Source organism: Dermacentor silvarum, chromosome 2, assembly GCF_013339745.2.
Source record: "Dermacentor silvarum isolate Dsil-2018 chromosome 2, BIME_Dsil_1.4, whole genome shotgun sequence".
NCBI lineage: Eukaryota > Metazoa > Arthropoda > Arachnida > Ixodida > Ixodidae > Dermacentor > Dermacentor silvarum.
The window spans coordinates 256,522,007-256,543,924 of record NC_051155.1 but is presented as its reverse complement, the minus strand read 5'-3'; the positions used below and the strand labels follow the sequence as shown (position 1 = coordinate 256,543,924).

Below are 21,918 nucleotides of genomic sequence, written 5' to 3'. Positions count from 1 at the left end.
CATCCAACGTTGTGACACCAGCAGGTAAGGCAGCAGTTCCTGTATGAAGCTCCACTGGACGGCACCAGCTGAAAAAAAAGTAAATTACAAGCATGTTACATTTGCAAGCACGTAACAGCAGGTTACACGCATGAGTCACTTTGGTATTTAGACATAGGAATACTGCGTGTAGAGGCGAAACGTGCGAAAGCGGTGAATGCGCGGCATTACAAACAAAAGCAATTCGCTTTTACATACATGGCGTAGAAAATACTCGACTCATCCCAAACATATATGAAAACATCTGATTTCCAAGCGTTCCCCCATTTCCGGGCATTATTTCATGCACTTTGGCAACACAAATACACGAGCGACTTCGCGTTTCCAAAACTTGGCCTCGGACGACGCGACGGTACGCTACATACATAGAGACGGACGCAACAGGCACTCAAGACAAATGCGTGGGTGCAATGCCTTTTTTCAGTCCTTTAGAAGACGTAATTTTCGAATTACAAGTTTCTGATATATTCGTCGTTCGCGCGTTCTGCCGGCGCCAGCAGCACACCCCATGTTATCACTCTTGGCAATCTCCCATCGCGTTTTCAACAGGCGTGAGTACCGAAAGAAGGTATATGTTGTTGCGGAGCCACAAAAAAACGTCATAGACTTGTCCCTCTAAGATTCATTACACGCCAAACTAACTTTATCACCACGGCCGAGCTGCTTATCGCTAACTGCGTCACGGCGCGCTGTGCGGTCAGCGTGCCTCAAAAGTACCCCAGAAAGTAACGAAATTACTTTTCAGTAATGTCTGGCGTCAGAGAAAGCGGCACAAACTTCTCCTAGCAAGATGCACTAGACTACACACCACGGCTGAGTTCTCGCTAACTGCGACACGGCGCCCTGTGCGGCCAGTGTGGCTCAAAAACCGAAATAATTACAATAGTCCCATAGGAAGCGTCGGAAACATGTCTCAGCACGATTCATTAACTCAAATTAACTGCGCCAGGACGGCCGAGCTGTTTTTCGCTAACTGCGTCTTAAGTCTCGGTCCCGTGCCGTAAGCCTAATTGCGTCGTAAACTGTGAAACAAGATTTCTCACCTTGCCGTAGTCCAATAGTGCAGTGGTGTCTTGTCCCAGTGCAGAAGGAGCGCAAGAATACGCCGAGAGCCCAATAAACCAGGTTACATTAAAAAAAAAAAAGAAAAAAAAAAAGAAGAAGGAGACAGACGGGTCGCCGCGCGCGAGCGCTCAAACGCGCGCGCAGCCATCCTCGCTGGCTTCGGGGGAGTGTCTGGCGGATGACGCATGTATCTGGCGCGTCATTGACCTGTGGCTAGGTAAGGCAAGGAAAATAAGTCGCAAAGCTTAAGTTCATTTATACGCAAAACGTTGTAGTTTTCGCGGCAAAGAATTAAAAAAATAAATCAATGCCTGTCAACTTAAGTTCACTTCCTTTTTTTTCGATGCTCGCGGCAGCTAACGTTCGGTGTCAAAAGTATAGCGTGACGTATGGTGACGTGTTTCCTGTTGCCAGTTTTTACCGAGTGTCCCCTCTTGTTGAATTTCTTTCTCTATGATATAGACGTGATAAATGCGTCAACGTCAATACGTTACCACTATTCGAAATCCCTGTACTACAATAAGCATTCCCTTTGATGCCGCAACGCTCTGTCAACCTTTGCTGGGGTTTATACGTTTTACGCACAATTATCCTCACGACCGGAAGTTGCGTTTCCTGTCGCATGATCTCTCTCCCTCCACGTTTCACCTACTGCGCTCAAACGCCCCGGGCTGCAGAAGACAACCAACTGCACGTTTTCCGCTCATTGGACACTCTTGGCATTCTACACCAGTCGCTTTCCACACGAGTCGTTTGAGTATTTCTTCCTGCACATATATACGCGTCCTCGGTCACCCTGATGTGGCTTGAAACAGTATACGCCTACAGCCGTTTGTGCACTTCTCCCATCTGATGTCAACGTTTTTTAGATTTTATTTGGGGGCGAAGTTCGATCATGTTCCATGGCTGTCCATCGATCGTATCCAGTGCGCCATTTCTGCATCTCTGAATTTACATTTAACACCTTCTTTTTTTTTCTGCGCCGCTGTCCACTATCACCGCAATATTTGCTGGTTAGTTTCCTGGTTATTTGCCTTCAGAGTGTGTGTGTGAGAGAGAGACGAAAAAGACAAATGAAAGACAGGGAGGTTAACCAGGTTGGCTACCCTACACTGAGGGAGGGCGACGAAAAGGTAAGAAGTGGGAAAGTCTACTGCTGATATCGCTAACGCAGTGACAGTTCCCTGCTTTATGTCACACTAAGTCGAGTAGCCTATAGAGAAATTGCAGCCGCGCGTTCGTGGCCTTTTGTAGCTGCGATATATGCGGCCATGGTCCCAAGACCCTTGTTCAACGTGAAAGCTGTTCCATCTAGCTGGAGCTGGTTTAGAGATGTGAACAGGTCTCATTTTCAAAGGACGGGCTGTAGCGTAGGAAGTGTTCGTTCCATAGTCTCCGCGACACCGCAGCCATGCACTCGGCGGCCATTCCAATAAAAAAAATGCGTTGGTGATTGCAACGGCCAAGCGTAAGCGACACGGCACTGTTTTCTTCACTTCAGAGAAGACAAGGTAACAGCCGCAGTTCCATAGACGAGATAATGCAACCCATGGTGCGTGAATGCGGGTGTGTGCCACTTGTGCAAATATCATACGGTGCGCTAGCTGCTGAGCTGGGTCAGTCCTCGGCAAAGGTATTCTAGAAACCAGGCTTGTCCGTTTATGCGCTTCCCTAGCAGATTTGACGGTGAGGTCGTTCGTTGCCGGAGATACCGCAATAACCCAGCGGTCACTGGAACACGGCGTCGTGTCCTTTCGCGATCACACGGTGATGCGTTTCTCTATCTCCAACACGAGTTGTTCACAGGATCCGCGACGAAGAGCTGACAAAAGACATTGCAAGGCCGCCTTTGAGTCGCAGAATATTGCCCACTGTTTAGGTTGGTTAATATAGTCAACATACTTCCTATATCAACAGGCACCTGAATATAATCTAGTCATCGAACAACTTTCGTTCATGCTCGGGTCGTCTTTCGAAACTGAATCTGCCGGGAGCAAACGTGGGCCCCAGTGCACTTTCGGTGTTGTGCTACACAAAGGCGGCGCGGGCATCCGAAAGCAACACTTGGGGGGGACAGAACCAGGACGTGCAATATACAGTGCGGTACAATGCATGGCGCTGCGAAAAAAAAAAATAAAAAAAAAACGTGTTTACAGCGCACTACACGGGCGAGACTGGGCGTGGCCGCGCCAGATCGATGCGGCCACAGCAGCGTTCAGGATCGACTCGCCGAACGACTGCCGTGACGCGCCAGGCAGGCTCAGTGGCGGTTAGCAGCGGTACATTATACGTGCCACCCCCCCCCCCCCCCCCCCCCCCGACCGATGCAGTCACGTGGCCTACAGCTGTGCACGCCTTCGCCGGAAGTCTGCAGGCCCTTCCTGGCTGCCGTCGTCTGCTCGCCACCTCCTCGGGGGATCGGAACTGGCAAAATTTTGGCGATCTCGTCTCATCTCCCTTCATCGGTGGTGGTGCACACAAAAATGCACCGACGCAAAGGGGCGCATGCTCTCGCGCCGACTCCCCGAGACGAAGGACGGCACTCGTCTATCGGTGTATAATGACCACCTATACACTACTGGTTAACGGCACTGTTATCGACGGCATTACGCAACGAAAACGACCAGCGCTACCAGTGGCGTAGCCAAGGGGGGGGGGTTGGGGGGGTTCAAACCCCCCCCGAAATTTTTTGCAGCCCCCCCCCCCCCCCCACTAACCCACCCTTTGCTCTCGTCGCTTCGCGCTGACATATTTCAAGAAACCGGTGCTACTTTCACACTTTCGTTCCTGGGCGCTTCCGTTTGGGTTGGTAATTTACAGCGAATCATGTCTGCATATGGAAAAAAACTGTCACGGTGTTTGTCAAGGCCTTGACACTCTGTGAGGTTTTGGGCGCGAATGTGGCGGCCGCATTCTGAAACAACAAATGCGCAACAAATGAAGCAACAAAACAAATGCGGCAGCCGCTTTTTAGATGAAGGCGAAAATGCTCGAGGCCCGTTTACTTAGATTTAGGTGCACGTTAAAGTCTCCAGGTGGTCGAAATTTCCGGTATACATTTCCAGCGCTTCCCTTCAGGTGCCGGTTAGGCCGCGTTCGCGTAGGAACTTGGTCTCGAAGCTGGCGGAAGCGGCAAAATCTTGCAAAAATCCGCCCGCCTAGGCGGCAAAACAGGCAGAAAAACAGGCGGCGAGCCAAATTGGTCTCGGACCGATTTTTTCGCCATGGCGAAGCGGAAACGTGGCGGAAAGTCGTTCTGCTCGACCGGAAGCTAAACTAGCATGTAAACTTCAGGTCGTAACATTGAACATGGCACCAAAAGTGTAGGCTGCAATGCTGATCGACGCGATCAAGAACCACCCCTTGCTCTACGACAAGAGAAGTACTAAAACGTACTGTCAGCAATACTCGCGATAGTATTCAACGTCGCGCGACCGGAGGCGCGGCAACGAAGCCAACGGAGTCGCGTGACCCAACTTCTCGCGCTTTTGCAAAGCCAGGCGAACCCACCACCGCCGTTTCCGAGGTTTTCTTGTCTTCCGTTTATTCATTGTCCATTTCTAGAAAACAAGTAGGTAGAAGTATAAAAGCCATTTCTTCTTCCACTTCCATGACAGACAATAGTTAGGCAGATTCCTCGTTGGCGCTCCATAATTCTCCTCGCACGTGCACGGTATGTTGCAGAAGTCGCGGGGTGCTTTTCTCGTCGCGACGATAGATTGGGAGCGTAGGTCTCACGAAGGACGCGCAGGCTTTGGCGAGCCTCAACACAAAGGGCCAGCCCGGGTTTTAGCTTTGGTGTTCCCGTTGCCACTTTCGTGTCCTGGAGGCGCCGAAAATAATACGAATTGATGAAATGTTATTACAACTTGTAAATAAAAGCTATTAAAGAAATATAACCACGCCTAGGCAGCAACCTGTGACACAGCGCTACCGCGCCCGTGTGAGGAGAATTACAGAACGCCAACGAGGAATTTACCGAAGGTTGCAGATGACACGCGAAATTGCGCAAGATGATCACTTTTGATGACGGGTGGGTCAGTGAATGAACATACCGCTTGAAATAATGTGATAATGAGCGCCACCACGCCGACAAACGTACGCAGACTAGATGGATGTGGACGAAAGCGGCAGCGGCGGCCGCGGTGGTAGCAAAACAAATGTGAACTTGGACATGCGCGGAAAAGATTTTGCGGCCGCTTTGGCCTTTTCGGCCGCTTTATCCTCTCCACCCGCTTGCCGCTTCCCAACTGTGAACGTAGCCATAGTCTGCAGCGCAGAACGTCTCTCGTTTGCGATTGCGCCCCTACGGAAGGCTGGTAGTTACTGTTGTGTTGCTGAATCCCCAACCAGCAATTGCGAAAGGCTGGTAGTTGCTGTTGTGTTGTGGAATCCCAAACCAGCAATGTGCCCACCAAAGGGTTGATGCCAGCAGTGAAATTCCACCGACTCGCAACAGAATGCACGAAACAGACAGCCGACAAGCATGGATTACATGTTGGCAGTACAGCGTAAGTAAACTCTTGTTGCAGGCGCTGACAGTTCTCGTCGGAGTTCACGCGTCCTGAGAAATTGATTATCTGCACTATGCACTGAACAAGACCGGAGTTCATTCCTGCATCACTAGTACACCAATCAGTCGAGATTCTGTGAGGTACAAGGCCGCTTCCTGTTTGCACCGGCCTAAGTGAAGCAGAAATGACTCGCACGCACTACTTAAAATGCGTACACATGCCATGACGTAAAGGCAAATGACGGCTGCACGCTCGCACACAGCGGAAGACACAGCAGCCCATGCACTTGCCGCAGGAAATGCAAGGCGACGAAAGCTTCGTAAAAAAAAGCATTACTCGTTTTTGCGCGTATTTAAGTTTTCTAGCGCAAAGACGCAGCGAACAAGCTATTGCTATGGGAGTAGGTATAGCCTGGTAACACGTGCATTTTCACATGTATAGCCGTCCTTGACCTGTGAAACGCACTTCGCCCCGACGAGGACGACGCCATCCTCGCTTAACGGAGATTAACAATTAATGATGTCTTCTCCGATCGGGCGGGTCGTCTCAATGATGCGTTTTCGAAGACTGGTCCATTCAGTGGCGCGATGAGAGACGGTTGCTCCAAACGCCCACTGTACCTGTCGTACTTACTGTATTTTACTGAGCTTACATTACTTTTTACTTAATTTCTTCACAAGCACACACTAGAGCACTGCACGGGCCGATTTTTTCAGCCCGGGCCCGGCCCGGGCCCGTTATTACGTTGGGTGGCCCGCCCGAGCCCGATCAAAACTTTTATGGTGAGACCCGGGCCCGGCCCGGGCCCGGAAATAATCTACGTTACCCGCCCGACCCGGCCCGCCACCCCTTTACCTTAGGCCCGAGCCCGGCCCGAGCCCGACTCTAAACTGGCCCGAACCCGGCCCGTGACCGAAAAATAATGTTTTTCAGAGTTGAGTCGCCCGAGAATAACTCACTGCACGTTACATGCACACCACCAGAAAGCATGAGCCCGGCCCGGGCCCGGGTCAAAAAGCACACGCCGTGTCCGAGCCCAGCCCGAGCCCGTGAAAAAACAGTTCTACCCGGCCCGGCCCGGCCCACGGGCCCGGGCTTTCGGGTAAGCCCGAGCCCGTGCAGTGCTCTAGCACACACACACGCGAGGGGGGAGGGGGGGTCCCATGTCTTTGATATACATACATAGAGGGTGCTTAAACTACCGATATTTATTATCGATCACGTCACGTAGAGGAAAGCGGACGCTTGCCCCCCCCCCCCCCCCCCCCGGTCGGGCCGATGAACCCCCCCCCGAAAAAAATTTCTGGCTACGCCCCTGAGCGCTACACAAATATCATCACTGCAACAAATAATCGCCTTCAAACGGACACTAAAGGAAAATATTGAGCCGAGCAGTATTCCTCCTCATGTGTCACTTTGTTGCGCAGAAAATTGCCGCCGAAGGACCAGCTGTGGCTCCGCAATTTGAACCGCGCCAATACGAACGAGTTGACGTACCCCATGTGGCCTCTCCTACTATGCCGCGTTCTGCGAATCAGTCGGTGCTGACGTCACATGAAAGGTACCACGAAAGCTGGCGCCACACCGAGTTTTGGTGGCGCCACACCGGTGGCTCCACACCGGTGGCTCCACACCAGAGCTTAAAAAGCTCTGTTCTCGCTACGAATGACGAATTCGTTGTTACAGAAGCCTAATATTTTAATCAAACTGGACCTGATATTTTCCTTTAGTGTCCGTTCATTAAAGCGAATATAGCGTTCTCGAACCGTTCGGCTATTTGTTTACAATGACAGTGATGGCCGCTGGTTCCCGCACAATTTTTACCGAGAAGCTGTATATGGCTAGGCTCTGGCGGATCGCGCCCGCGGACAGAAGAATAACTATTTTAGGCGGCGGATCAGGCTAGCTTACCAGGGCTACTTGAAGAATTATCAGCCTGGGATATTGTTGGCCTTAGTGAGGTGAGCCGTACACGTACACAGTGCTGACTAACGGCCACGTCCTCTGCTACATAGGTCTTCCAGATAGGAGAGAATTCGGAGTCGGATTTATAGTCCATAAAGACATAGCGGGCAACATTGATGAATTCTACAGCATTAATGAGAGGGTAGCAGTCGTCGTAATAAAGCTGAATAGGAGGTATAGAATGAAGGTTGTACAAGCCTACGCCCCAACCTCCAGTCACGATGATGAAGAAATAGAAGTTTTATGAAGATGTTGAATTAGCGATGAGAAAAGTACAAACTCCGTATACTGAAGTCATGGGCGACTTCAATGCAAAAGTGGGGAAAAGCAGCCAGGCGAGCAATCAATTGGCAACTACGGCATCGATTCTAGGAACACTAGAGGAGAGATGTTGGTAGAATTCGCGGAAAGGAATAGGCTCCGAATAATGAATACATTCTTCAGGAAACGCAGCAACAGGAAGTGGACCTGGAAAAGCCCTAATGGAACAACAAGGAATGAAATAGATTTCATAATCTCTGCCTATCCCAGCATAGTGCAGGATGTAGAAGTGTTAGGTAGGGTAAAGTACAGTGACCATAGGTTATTCAGGTCTAGGATTTCTCTCAATTTGAAGTGAGAAACAACAAAGTTAGTGATGAAAAAACAGGCCAACCTAGGCGCAGTAAGGGTAACAACAGACCAATTCAGGCTGGTGCTCACAAATAAATATGCAGCTTTAGAACAGGAAGATAAAGAGAACATAGAGGTAATGAATGAAACCGTAACAAGTTGATCTCAGAAGCAGCAATTGAAGTGGGAGGTAATGCACCAAGGCAACCAGTAGGTAAGCTCTCCAAAGTACCCAAGTAACAAAGGACCTACTAACGAAATGGCAAAACATGAAAGTTTCAAACTCGAGAGATCACATAGAATTTGCTGAACCGTCGAAACTGATCAACAGGAAAAAAGTAAGGGATATCCTAAATTATAACGTGGAAAAGATTGAGGAACCTGTAAAATATGGACGCAGCATGAACTCAGTGAGAAGAAAACTAGGCATAGGACAAGGCAAAATGTATGCACTGAAAGATAAGCAGCGTACTATCATCAGCTATTTTGATGACATAGTAAAAGTAGCGGAAGAATTCTATACTGAGCTTTACAGTGCCTAGAGCAGCCAAGCTACTTTCATTCGAAGTAGTGATGAACAGGATACAGATGCCCCTTATAGAACTAGCTTGAAGTTAGAAGGGCCATGAATGACATGACCAGGGGAAAAGCTGCTGGAGAAGATGGAATAACAGTCGATTTAATCAAGGATAGAGGTGATATACTTGAAAAGCTTGCGGCCCTTTATACGCAATGCCTCACGACTTCCAAATGTACCAGAAAGCTGGAAGAACACCAACATTATACTCATCCATAAGAAGGGAGACGTTAAAGAATTGAAAAATTACAGACCCATTAGCTTGCTTTCAGTACTGTATAAAATATTCACCAAGGCAACTTCAAAAAGAATCAGGGCAACACTTGACTTCAGCCAACCAAGAAAGAGAACAGGCTGGCTTCAGGAAGAGATATTCTATGATGGATCAAATCCATGTCATCAATCAGGTAATAGAGAAATCTGCAGAGTACAATCAACCTCTCTATATGGCTTTCATAGATTATGACAAAGCATTTGATTCAGTAGAGATATCAGCAGTCATAGAGGCATTATGCAACCAAGGAGTACAGGATGCATACGTGAATATATTGGCAAATATCTACAAGGATTGCACAGCAACCTTGGTTCTCCACAAGAAAAGTAGAAAGTTACCTATCAAGAAAGGGGTCAGGCAAGGAGACACAATCTCTCCAATGCTATTCACTGCATGCTTAGAAGAAGTATTCAAGCTCTTAGACTGGGAAGGCTTAGGAGTGAGGATCAACGGCGAATATGTCAGCAACCTTCGGTTTGCAGATGACATTGTCCTATTCAGCAACAATGGAGACGAATTACAACAAATGATTGAGGACCTTAATCGAGAAAGTGTAAGAATTGGGTTGAAGATGAATATGCAGAAGACAAAAATAATGTTCAATAGCCTGGAGAGCGAACAAGAATGCAGGATCGCCAAGCGACAAGCGCTGCACAAAACAGGAAGAGCAACAAGACTGTCATGCAGCGGCAGCTCAATGGAATATCCGCCGGAGAGAAACTCAACAAAGGCTGACGAAAGCGTGGAAACAGCGAATGGGGGCGGGCCTTTCGTTGACTTATAGGAGCTTTAGGTTTAGGTCAGTAGCGCACCCAGGATCTCTGCCAGGGGGGGTTGAATTTTTGTGGTGGTGGTGGGGGGGGGGGAGCAAGCTCATTGCATAATATGCAATTTCCCTGCTTAAGCCAAAGCAGCAAATAAAATTCCCAATGATTATAATAATAATGACACGAAGGGTGATGATGGTGTTCATTTCTTCAGCGTTTTACTCAAAGTAATTTAAGGGTAAATGAATAAATACAAGACAATGATACAGAAGGAACGTTCGATTTGCCTGCACCGCCTGAACCAGTTCGCGAGGTGCTGCACCCACTCGTTTCGGTGGTGCAGCAATGTCGCCCACTGAACCACGCCGTTCATTTCAAAAGGTGCAGGAACGGTGCAGGAAAGGTGCAGGGCTGGTTCATGATTTTGCTGCACCCACTCCATCGTCGGTGCCGCCTTGGTGCAGGCGTACAGGTGCGAAGCAGCAGCGCAGCAGACGACGCAGCACACGGTCGAGAGCACCATTACAACCCCGCTTATGCACGTCTGATGTATCTACGGTAGTGTGGTGTGTATTTACGCCCCAGAAGGCAACCATACCTGCAGTTCAGGACCTCTCAAACTTACGCACTCCGTGCACATTAGTCGGACATAACGCCTGCACCGCGTTTGCACCTTGGCATTAGTTTCCAGTGTCGCTCTGTGCCTGCACCGCAGAAATCGAGCTGCACAATTTGTTAACTTCTCGTGAACCGCCGTGAACTGGTTCACAGTGGTGAAGGCGAATCGAACGGACCTAGAGTGTTTTTGTAAAACAGTAAAATTCAACCTCAAGCCACCTCCTGAATTGTAATGACGATGTGAACAGAGCACTGAAGGCACACGTTGGACTGGTGGGGCTGGACGCGTGTGGGGGGAGGGTTAACTCGGCCTCGGGGTGAGTTATAACACCGAACCCCTCCATCGGTGCGCCACTGGTTTCGGTTGCACTAGCGACACAGCATCAATGGTACTTTCATTCTTGTGCTTTCTCAGGCGCGGGCTCGGCGCAATTTCCCGCTAAAATACAGTTTTGGATGGGCCATTTTATCGCTGCATTATACACAACGGTTACGATGAACTATACCTTTTCTCAGTGGAAAAAAACGCTGCAATTCTCGCGTGTACACCTCTAAATCAGCACTCACTTGACGAAAGACTGAGGGCGAGGCATGCTTCTTCAGCAGCAGAAGCGGGCGACCAATGCGGCCAGGCCGCGCAGCCAGGTTCGAGACAGCCTGAAAGAGAAAGCGTTCACGGCTGAGCACTACCGCGCTACATGTAGGAATTTCCCACGTCTGCTATACATGAACGAAATGACAGGATTTTAATTGCATAATATCCCTCCGGGCATGCACCCTCGCCAATTAACGCATCGTGATCGGGGCAAACGTTACACGTGTCTGCACTGACGCCCTCAACATCTTTGTTGCTGGGAAAAGGCACCACCAAAAACCACGAGGCCAGCGATAATAGTAGGGTTATTCTATACCAATCTTGCGATAATATTCGCCCAGTTCGTATTTGAAGAACAGCAGTAAGCCCAGTTCCCGGTGCAGTCATTTATCACGTGCACTTGGCCATCGGAAAACGAAAAAAAAAAAAAAAAGAAAGAAAGAAAAACAATCATGCAGATCCAATTCGTACATGTTGGAATCTATGTGAAGCGGAGCTTTAGTATAAAGTGGTTAATTAAATGCTCTACACAACTAACGGTGATGCGTACATTACTGCTTACGGCTCTGCTCCTGCGTGACGGTGGTGGTGGTGGTAAACATTTATTAAGGTGTTATTTACACAGAGGTTGTTCGGGAAAACCAGCCCTTAGTGGGCCAGCTCCCTACAATACTAGGTGGAGTCCCTATTCAGGGACCCCATTGGTCGTGGCCGCTGTCGTGACACGCTGGACCATGGCCTGTTGAGCCGGAAGGTCCAGGCAGCCGAGCAGGGCCGCCTCCCAGTCCTCTCGGGTTGGGTTGGGGTTGGGGGTTAGAGAAGGATTGAGTTGGCATGCCCATACCATGTGGTAAGTGTCAGCCACCTCCCCACAGTACTGGCAGAGGCCGGAAAAGGAAGAGTCGAAGTGTTTGAGTACTGCCGGGCACAGTAGCGTATTCGTGAATAGGCGAAGAAGAATTCTCTCGTCCGCCTTCTTGAGCCCTTTGCAGAGCGCAGGAAAGCGGCGGTGAGAGTCCCGATAATGGGTAGTTATGTCTTTAAAAGTGAGAAGAGGAGGATTATATTCTGGATCAGAGTGGTCATCGGTGGAGGAGGCAGTTGCCCGGGGAATGAGTGCGCGGGCGGCAGCATGGGCTGCCTCATTGCCTGTGAATTCCTGATGGCCGGGGGTCCAGATTAGTGAGCGGGGAGAGGGATCACCTACCCGCGGGCAAGGTCGAAGAATTTGAGCAGCTAGGGGTGAGATCCATCCCAGCTGGAAATTTCGACAGGCTCCTCTGGAGTCAGATATGATGGTTTTGGAAGCGTCATGTGAGATAGCTAGGGCTATGGCCACCTCTTCAGCATGGGTAGCATTGGGTGCACAGAAGGAGAGACCATCCACCTGCCTGTCTTGGTGGACTACGGCGGCCGTATACCAACCCCCATGGTAAGGGCCGGCGATGTCCGTGTAAAATACGCTTTGTTTGGAGCCGTAGTGGCGTCGGAGGGCAAGAGCCCGCGCCTCCCGGCGACCAGTGTGTGACTCATGGGACATATTGGTGGGGAGGGGTCGAACATGTATCGCGTATTTCCAGTGTTCGGGCACTCGTACCCGCTCCTGTGTGTGGAATTCATGCCTGATGTGTAGGCGATCTAGGAGTCGTCTGCCTGACGGGGTCTGCGCCAAGCGGGTGTATTGATTTGTCAAGTGAGCCTCCCGAAGCTCCCGGTAGGTGTTGACGACCCCCAAGGCAAGAAGTCTCGCATTGGAGGTGGAGATGGGGAGATCTAGGGCTCGCTTGATGATTTTGCGGAGGGTGACCTCCAAAAAATCTTCATCGTGTTTCCGTAAGTGCAGGTACGGAGTAGCATACAAGATGCGACTCGTGACAAAAGCTTGGGCGAGACGAAGCGCATCCTTGCTTTTGAGACCCCCCCCCCCCGCTTGTTGGAAACACGGCGGACCATGCAGCCCACCTGTTCTCCAACCTTACGGAGTTTGTGAAGTGTTGTCTCTACTCGGCGGTGTTTGTGTACGTGGAGTCCAAGGACACGGATCTCCTGTGCCTCGTTAATGGGTCCACTATGTAGGGAAAGGTTAATGGACGAAGTGCACTTCGGCATGGGCCGAATGTGCACGAATTCTGACTTCTGTGGGGAACATTGGAGGCCGCAGTATGCCGCATATTCGTCCACTATATGGGCTGCGGCTTGCAGGCTGTCCTCCATGTTGCCCAGGTTGCCGTCTGTGGCCCACAGGGTGATGTCGTCGGCATAAAGCGCATGCTTTACCCCGTCGACAGCATCCAGCCGGGCCGGGAGCTGTACCATAGCTAAGTTGAAAATGAGAGGCGACAACACAGCGCCCTGTGGTGTGCCTCGCGTGCCCAGTGGGTAAGGGCCGTATTCCTGATCTTGGATGCGAATGTATGCAGCTCTGTCAGTGAGAAAATTTCGAATATAGTTGAAAGTGCGATCGCCACAGTTAGTGGCACTGAGGTGAGCTAGGATGACTTCGTGCTTAACGTTATCGAAGGCTCCCTTAAGGTCAAGCGCTAGAATGATCTTGTCATTGTGGGGGTGTTCTATGGGAGTGAGGACTTCGTGGTGTAGTTGTAGGAGTATGTCCTGTGCAGATTTGTTGGGTCTGAAGCCGTACATAGAGTCAGCGAAAGTGTTACGCTCTTCCAAGTAGGAGGAGAGACGATCCCTGACCATAGTTTCCATTAGCTTCCCCGCACAGGAAGTAAGAGAAATGGGTCTAAGGTTATCAGTGTTGATGGGTTTCCCTGCCTTTGGTATGAAGGTTACTAGAGATGTTTTCCAATCTAGGGGGAGGGGTGTTTCTCCGGACCAGATAACATTGATGTATTCGAGAAGCGACTGGTGTGCAGTATCGGGTAGGTTTGCTAGGACTTTAACGGTGAGTTTGTCTCGCCCGGGAGCCGTGCCCCGCCTCATTTTGGCAAGAGCCGCACGGAGGTCGTGTAACTGAAAAGGAGCGTCCAGTTCCGAGTTCTCCCTGCCTGCGTAGTGATACTCGGGGCCCCGCGGGTCCTGCTCAGTGCAGTGATAGCGGTCCCGGAGCGAGAGAGCTAGCTGTGTTGTGGAGCCCTGAAAATTGTGAAAGGCTCGATGTAGATGTCTTTGTGCCTCGCCTCGCGTTTGCGCGGGGTCGATGAGACTACGGAAGAGTCTCCATGTATTGCGGCCAGACATTTGCCTGGCGGCAGTATTACATCGGCCAACCCAATTTGAATCGGTGAGCTGGGCAGCGTACTCGGCCGCCTTCTGGGTGAGATCCAGTATCCGCATGCGGAGTTTGCGGTTGTGTTTTTGTCGGCGCCATCTCTTTGTGAGGCTGCGACGGGCCTCCCAAAGATGGAAGAGATGGTTATCCACGTCCGGATGGCTGTCCGTGAGTTGTATTGCGGTCTCGTGTTGTCTTAGTGTTTGGAGTATGGATTGGGCCCACTGGGAATAACCATTGTGAATGATGGGAGAGACAGGTACGGACTGTCGGAAGGCGTCCCAGTTGGGTAGGTGAGCCTGTGTGATGGAACGTTGTAGGGGTCGTGTTGAGAGTGTGGTGTTGAGAATGCAGTGGTCGCTGCCGAGGGTTTCCTCAGTATTGACCCAGTCTGCGTGTTTGATGTTTTTGGTGAAGGTAAGGTCGGGGCAGGTGTCCCGGGTCACAGAGTTACCTAGACGAGTTGGTTGCGCAGGGTCGGTGTGAAGAGTGATGCCCAGCGTGGAAGTTAGCTCCGCGAGTTTCCTTCCACGCATCTCTTCCTTGCGATAGCCCCAAAGCCTGCTAGGGGCGTTGAAGTCGCCCACTATTAGGAGGGGATCGCGCCCTGCGATCTTCAGCGCCCTGGTGAAGGTGTCAGCGAAAGTGATCTTCTTGAGTTTAGGTCGGCAGTAAATGTTAAGGATGTGCACCGGGGGGTCGGCTCTGCGCAGGGGAAGGATTGTGACCATGGTGTACGAGTAGGGTATTGAGAGGTCGAGGTCGACTTCTTGTGCAGTTAAGGTTTTATGTACAAGAAGGCAGGTGAATGGGTCCCGCTGAAAAGTGTTATAGCCTGTGAGGCGCACGGCGTTGCCGGGCTCTTGAAGGCAAACGACCGCGCACAGGTGTTCGAAGGTTTCGAGATAGAGGCTGAAATTGGCCCGTTTGGCCCTATCCTTGAAGCCTCTACAGTTCCACTGAATTAGAGAAAGTAGTTGAGGTTTTCGGTTGCGCGATGGGGGTAAGCGTTTAGGTGCTACCGCCATACTGAGAATTTGGGGTGGCTGGGATGGACTCGGCCCCTACGTTGGTGCCTTGTGCAAGTAGGGATTCGGAGTCCTCAGAGAGTTCGGCGAGGTCGTTGGTATAAGAAAATTTAGAGGGGCGGTTAACGTCCTTGAGGGGACTAGCCCTGCGGCTGCGAGGGTTGGTGTCCTGGAGCCAAGTCTTAATGTTACTCGTCACCTGATGGGTGACGCTATTGGAGAGATTTTCGATGCTTTTGCTCATGGTGGTGAGTTATGTCACCAGAGCAGTCATAGCGCTTTCAATAGCCTGAAAACGCTGTTCAGTGTTAGAGGGCTCCGAGACGGACGGAGCGACGCACATGGGCTTAGGTTCCGGAACGGCGACGGTAATTTTGGGGAGGGGAGGGGGTGGTGACGCGGGGGTGGAGGGCGTACTACCTGCCTCCAAAGTGGCTATTTTGACTAGAAGCTGCGCGTTCTGTGCCCGGAGCGCTGCGAGCTCTTGTTTGAGCACGAGGAATTCGGGGGAGGAGGTGGGGGAGGGAGAGCGAGAGGAGGAGGCGGCCCCCGCCCAGCTGCCTACCTGAGAGGATCTCTTCTTTGCTGGCTGCCTGGGGGCACCGCCAGAGGTCAGGGGTGGAAATTCCCCGGCTTGGAACACGGGGGCGCCCTGGTCGGGTGTCTTGGATGACGTCTTCTGTGACGCCTGTGATGTCTTGGGTGGATGTGGCACTTGCTGATTGGTCTTGGGGGTTTGGTTGGTTGCTCCCGGCTGACGCCCCCCCCCCCCCCCCCCCGCTCCTTCCGGCGCTGGCTTCCTGCTTCCTTGCTTGCGCGTGGGAGAGATAAGAGACTGTGCGGACGAGCGACGAGCGCGGTTGTTGGCAGAGAAGTGCCCCCCCCCCCCCCCCCTGCTCCCTCCGGCGCTGGCTTTCCGCTTTCTTGCTTGCGCGTGGGAGATTGAGTGCGTTCGCTCTCCGTGATAGCGCGCGTCCCCGCACGCTGCCTCTGGGGCATACGGCGCGCGGCGAAGATTTTATCTATACGGAACCTCACGGCGACGCCGACGGCGACGCCGACGGCAGAAATCCGTTTGAAGTGTCCATATAATTGCTATCGCAATAAAACCGATATTGTCGGTATAATGGTGCAGCTAGCGCTGAAAATGATAACTTTGCGCGCTGTCAACAGCATTTCTCGGTCTAAAGTCTAGGTTCATTTGAAGTGGTACGTAGTTAGACGTTCTCGCTTTTTTGTCAACAATGGCCGTATCGCCGTCATATTACGGCCTATGCATTATCTCTATCTCTGCTGAAGAAGCTAAGGAGGGCTAGTTGGTTACGAGCATTATGTATGTATATCGCTGAGTCCCGCTTAAATTCGCGCCGTAAAACCTCGTTTCATAATACCTCTATATGAGCATGCGAGTACTGAAATAGTTCTGGTTGCCAGAGTCAATGTTAGAGAAAAAAAATATCTTGGGGAATCATTCTTTGTCGGCCCTTAACAGCTAATCGCCGCCTGATAAGTTGCACTGTACATTCATTTTCTTTTTCTTCACGGATGGTCTCTGCCTTGTTACAGTTTTGGAAGTGGCAGCCATTCCTCTGATGCTTGTGCACAGCTGACTCAGCAAGGGTTGGTGCAAGGCAGTAGTTACATGCGTTCACCTTTAATGCTTGAATTTGAGCAGCCAACGGCTGAACAGCCGACGATGGTTTTGCTAGGCACCTGCAACCGGGTAATCTTCGAGTGGGACAAAGCCGGACTGCAAGCGCAAGTGGCTCAGTCAGCTAAGGCGTTGCGCTGCTGAGCACGGGGGATCAAATCCCCGGTCGCGGCAGTCGCATTTCGATGGAGGCGAAATGCGAAAACACCCGTGTGTTTGCGTTGTAGTACATGTTAAAGAACCCCATGCGTTCAAAATTAATCCGGAGCCCTCCACTACGGCGTGCCTCATAATCAGAACTGGTTTTGGCACGTAAAACCCCAGAAAGAAGAACGGACTGCAAGCGCATCAATGGACTTCAACGGCGAAGCGGCGGCTGCGCTGACTCGAACCGGAAACAGCTAGCAGACGGCGCATCCCACAATCCCTCGCTATTTTACGGGTCAGCTATTTGACCTGCTGAGGATGCGAGCGCCATCTGGATAAGATTTTTGCAAGTAGCCTACCCGAGCGCGCCGCTGTTGGTATGGTAGAAATGTTGGAAAAGGGGTTTGTGTTTGAGTTTCCTCGTAACAGAATTATGTGTTCTCGTACATTCAAATTACAGTCCGACCCCACCATGTCTGTAGGTTGTGGTTAAGTCATACCTTACCATTTTTCTAACGGATTTCACTGTGAGAAATTCAATTTTATTCACTAACACCTTGCGCCACGCGGAGGGCCTGCGCGGTCGGGGTGGTTCGGGATGATTTTCTCCGACACGGACGCCGACATTCACGCCGACGCCGGATTTTCTACGACACCGGGCCCTTAACGCTGTCCCGTTAAAACCTACCGGGCGCTCTGACGTATCCTCCGTGCTCTGACGTTTTCACCACGTGTTGGGCCACCACAGTCGGCGTCAATCGCGTTGCGGTAGGATCCCTCCTATCTTTTTCCTTCCTCCATGCGAACGGCAAATTAAGGTTCACGAAAAGCGGCACCAACGCACGGCAACTGCTAGGATGGGTGCGAGAGCCATTTTTCGCGGCAGCCGCAAAACGAGCACCAATCAGAAGCGAGCAGCGCAGCTGTGGCGCCGCCTGTCTTGCAAGCACATAATCATAATGTATAGCCTCCGAGATCCAGCACTGACACGCACGCCGTAAAATCTCAGAGGCCATATTCAGCCAATAAGTCCGTTTTCGTTAAGCCTTCCCATACCGCTATCGAGACGCCGAGAAAGAAGTGGCTTCGCAATGGAAGCCGTTTTGGAGACAGTGCGCGCGCATATGCCTGTTTGTATGAAAAATCCAACGTCGCTTTCAGTTTGTTTTCGTGAATAACCATTATTCTAGCAGACTCCCCGTAAGATCAGACGTCCCTGCAAGGATCCGTCTTAGGACCGCTTCGTTCTTTAATTTATATTAACGATCTACCAACACATGTATCATGTAACATTCGTATGTTTGCAAGTGATTGTGAAATCTACCGCCAAGTTACCAACACATTTGACCACACATTCATCCAAAACGACCTTAATAACGTACAAGAACGGTATAATCGCTGGCTAATGAACCTAAATCCTAACAAATGTAAACTTGTGTATTTCCCTCGCTGCCGTAAGCCCCTCACATTTACCTATTCCGTTGCCGAATGTTCCAATAGAACCAGTCCACTCACTCAAATACCTCGGCGTCACTCGATCTTGTGATCTGTCCTGGCGCTTGCACACTACTAACATATCACTGGGATTTCTTTGGAGACATCGACGTCATACCCCACAACAAGTGAAAGCACTAGCCTATAAATCATTTGTACGATCGACACTTGACTCTGCATCTCCCATCTGGAACCTGCACCAAATTTATATCATAAATGCACTCGAGTCTGTACAAAATCGTACTACTAGGTTTATTCATTATTCATATTCGTACGATATCATCGTTGAAAGCGGAATCTGGCTCGGAAACGCTTTCTTTCGGTCGACAGGTTGCCACCCTCTCTCTCTTGCGCTCATTTTTTTTTTTTTTTTGCAGCTCCCTTAATCACCCAGCACCGTACATCACGCCCCCTTATCTCATCGCACCCGTCATCCTCTTAAGTTGCACGTGCCCGGACCAGCACTTTTCAAGCATATTTTATTCGAGCAGCAAGGGGCTGGAACGGCCTTCCACCCGCCATTGCAGCCATCACAAACCCATCTGCCTTTACCGAAGCTGTTTTCACCCATATATTTCAAAATGAGTGCCTGTTTCTAATATTTATTTTATTAACCACTCGAGCTCCAAAGGGGTATTTAAGGTAATAAAGTGAAAGTGAAGATTTCGAGGAGAAGGAGTTGCACGCAAACCGGAGAGTGTGTACCCAAAACCTTCTCGTCAGCTTTCTGGCACGTCGGCATCGCACAAGAACAAATTAGTTGCTCGTCCGTATCCGTCATCCCTGAACGTGACCGGCGGTGGCGCAGTGAAACACTAACACCTTCGATGAAAGACGGCTGAACAGAACAAGCGTTTTGACGAGAAGTATCGAATGGAACGTCTGCCGCGCTCGGTGTGCGTTTCTGTCGCTAGTGCGGACGTATCTTAATCATCTGCAGAAAGCTTTCTTCACCAATTTGATGGGCCGCGAGCATGGCGTCGGCGTTCGGGAAACCACCAGCGGGGAATGCTTGAGGGTGCCCTTTGAACCGCGCTGTGGCAGCAGTCTGTTCATGACCCCCGAAAACTTTCGGTCACGCATTTCTGACCGTCAAGTTAGCTAAGAAAGAAAGCATTTTAGTGTGCTATAGGCACATGCCCCATGCCCACGTATGCAGCTCAAACACTCCAACTGCACAGCAACACTGGTGCCAGCTGGAGAGGTGTGCATCCCTGTGGGCTATTGCGTTGCTGTTCCGCAGGGCGTGCTTCGGGAACGATGTCTGTAAACAGCAAATAAAAGGTAGTCTGCGCACCCGACAGATACCATCACCACAACAGCTCGTCGTCGGGGACGCGCCACGGTCACGCTGGGCCGCAAACCACAGTGATGGCCGGTTTTCGGGCTGGGTACGGCACTGACCTTTGTTTCTTTTTTCCGAGATGAGATATAACGAGAACTCTCCTACAAAGCAGGATACGTTCACAATGTAAAAAAGGTTACTTCGACGACTGGCGTAACGAGGTTTTAGGCAGCTGCCTTCCTCAAACACGGAAAAACGCGCCGTCAAAGTTCGTGACACTATCACGAGGACATCCATGCAACCCTTCGGGGAGCAATTTTCCTCCTTATATACCGGGTGCTTCAGCGAACACTTTCAAAAATGTTTAAAGGTTGCCTGTGGCAGATAGCACAATTCTAGTTCATGAGCTGGTCTACTCAAAGAGGCGGACGTTACTTGCACAAAAAATTGACATGCACAATCGACTGAATAAAAATTCAACAATTAAGTATTTAACTAATTACTGTGTGGCCCATATTGCAATTTACCAATTCTAGACGTGGAGTCCGCAAAGGGGATCCACTTGGAACGAATTCTCAGGCCGACACCAGTTTCGAGATATTAATTCCCGAACTTCGCGGAGAAAAGCATTGGCGTTCCAGTTACTTTTGTGCTTCAAATGCTAAAACGACGTTTTCTTAAGAAAGAAACCATCGGTTTTTTTTTCCTTTTCACCACGATTAGACACGGGAAAAGGGCCCTCACATTGCAGCCAAGCAAGGTGCTTTTGCAGCACAACAATCGCAAAACGCGCAATGCATTTAGCATAGATGTTGCAGACCTTTATTATGCTCGCCGTGAAATGGTGCACCACGCAAGATAACGACGACACGAAGTTCATTGAGATAACCAACATGTCGGTGGATAGCTTCTTGGAACTTCTCATGTTTTACTTCAAATCCACATTTCCAGGTGTCCACAATCAAGTGTATCTACAAAAGAGTGGTATTTGTGTTAGCTCTAGGGACTGTGACGTGTCAAGTGCGCGAGTAGTGCCGTGATCGTAGTGGGTAAGCGGCGCAAGTGAGGAACAAGCAAGCAAGCAAGCGACAGCCAGCGTGGCAGCCGTGTAGAAAGACGGAGAAGAAGATGCCCAGGGTGCGGGACTCTGATTTACTTTTTCGTCGTTCGGAAGACTGGAACTACGTCCCTGCCTCCATCACCGCCATCTCTGACTCCAAGAATTTCAAGACCGCCATTAATACTTCCATTTGTTCTTGCCCCTCCTCTCTGTAAAGCCTTCGGGCAATTAAGAGTATGAAAATAAATAAATAAATAGTATTTTTTTCCCTCTCCTCCTTACCTTTAACCTTTAACCGCCGGCTTCTTAGCCAATCCCCCGTAGTGGGTAAGCGCCACGGATGAGAATCAAGCAAGCAAGCAAGTAGCGGCCAGTCAAGTTCCTGGCTCGAGGTGATGGACGCTGTCGTCCGTGAAGAATCCACGCGGGTTTTGGTCAAGTAGCTGGCGGTTTTCCTATTGATCTTTGCTTCTTTAGCTAATTGATTTTGACGCTCCAATAGCTGTTAACCTTATTAGAGTAATTTCGTGCTCATCTGCAATGTCTCTCTCATCGCCAGGCCAGGAGGCTTCCATTCCTCCCCCTGATTTGCCTGTGGAGCTTTTCTTACGCAGCAGCGTACCAGTGGCTTTAGTCCGGAGTGACGGCGGAATGATTCACATGAAGAATCCCAAGGCGTTTAAAACTGAACTGCTGATGGCCTCGGCCAATTTTCAACATATCACCGAGGTTCGACAAATTGGCCGAGGGTGCATCCTTTGCTGTTCGCCAGACCAGGCTTATGTAAAAGATTTACTCAAGTGCAATGTTCTTGCGACACATCCAGTGAGCCCCTTCATTCCTCATCACCTCGCGTGTACCTGGTACACGCGAGGGCGTGTACTTGGTACACGCGAGGTGATGAGGAATGAAGGTGCTCACCGGATGTGTCGCAAGAACATTGCACTTGAGTAAATCTTGTGTCCGTGGTGTTGACATAAGTCTATGTCCCG

At 50.4% G+C, this 21,918-nt stretch overlaps 1 protein-coding gene across 7 annotated transcripts in view; it reads right to left on the bottom strand.

Moving 5' to 3' along the window:
- Positions 1-21,918, bottom strand: part of LOC119443176 (ras-associated and pleckstrin homology domains-containing protein 1) — a 170,840-nt gene that overhangs the window by 103,274 nt on the left and 45,648 nt on the right. For all 7 annotated transcript variants that reach the window (XM_049662615.1, XM_049662617.1, XM_037708339.2 and 4 more), the window contains exon 2: positions 10,999-11,088. In XM_049662615.1, the coding sequence (XP_049518572.1) occupies positions 10,999-11,024 (26 nt within the window). In that variant the 5' untranslated portion in view covers positions 11,025-11,088. The remainder of the gene's footprint in view (positions 1-10,998; positions 11,089-21,918) is intronic.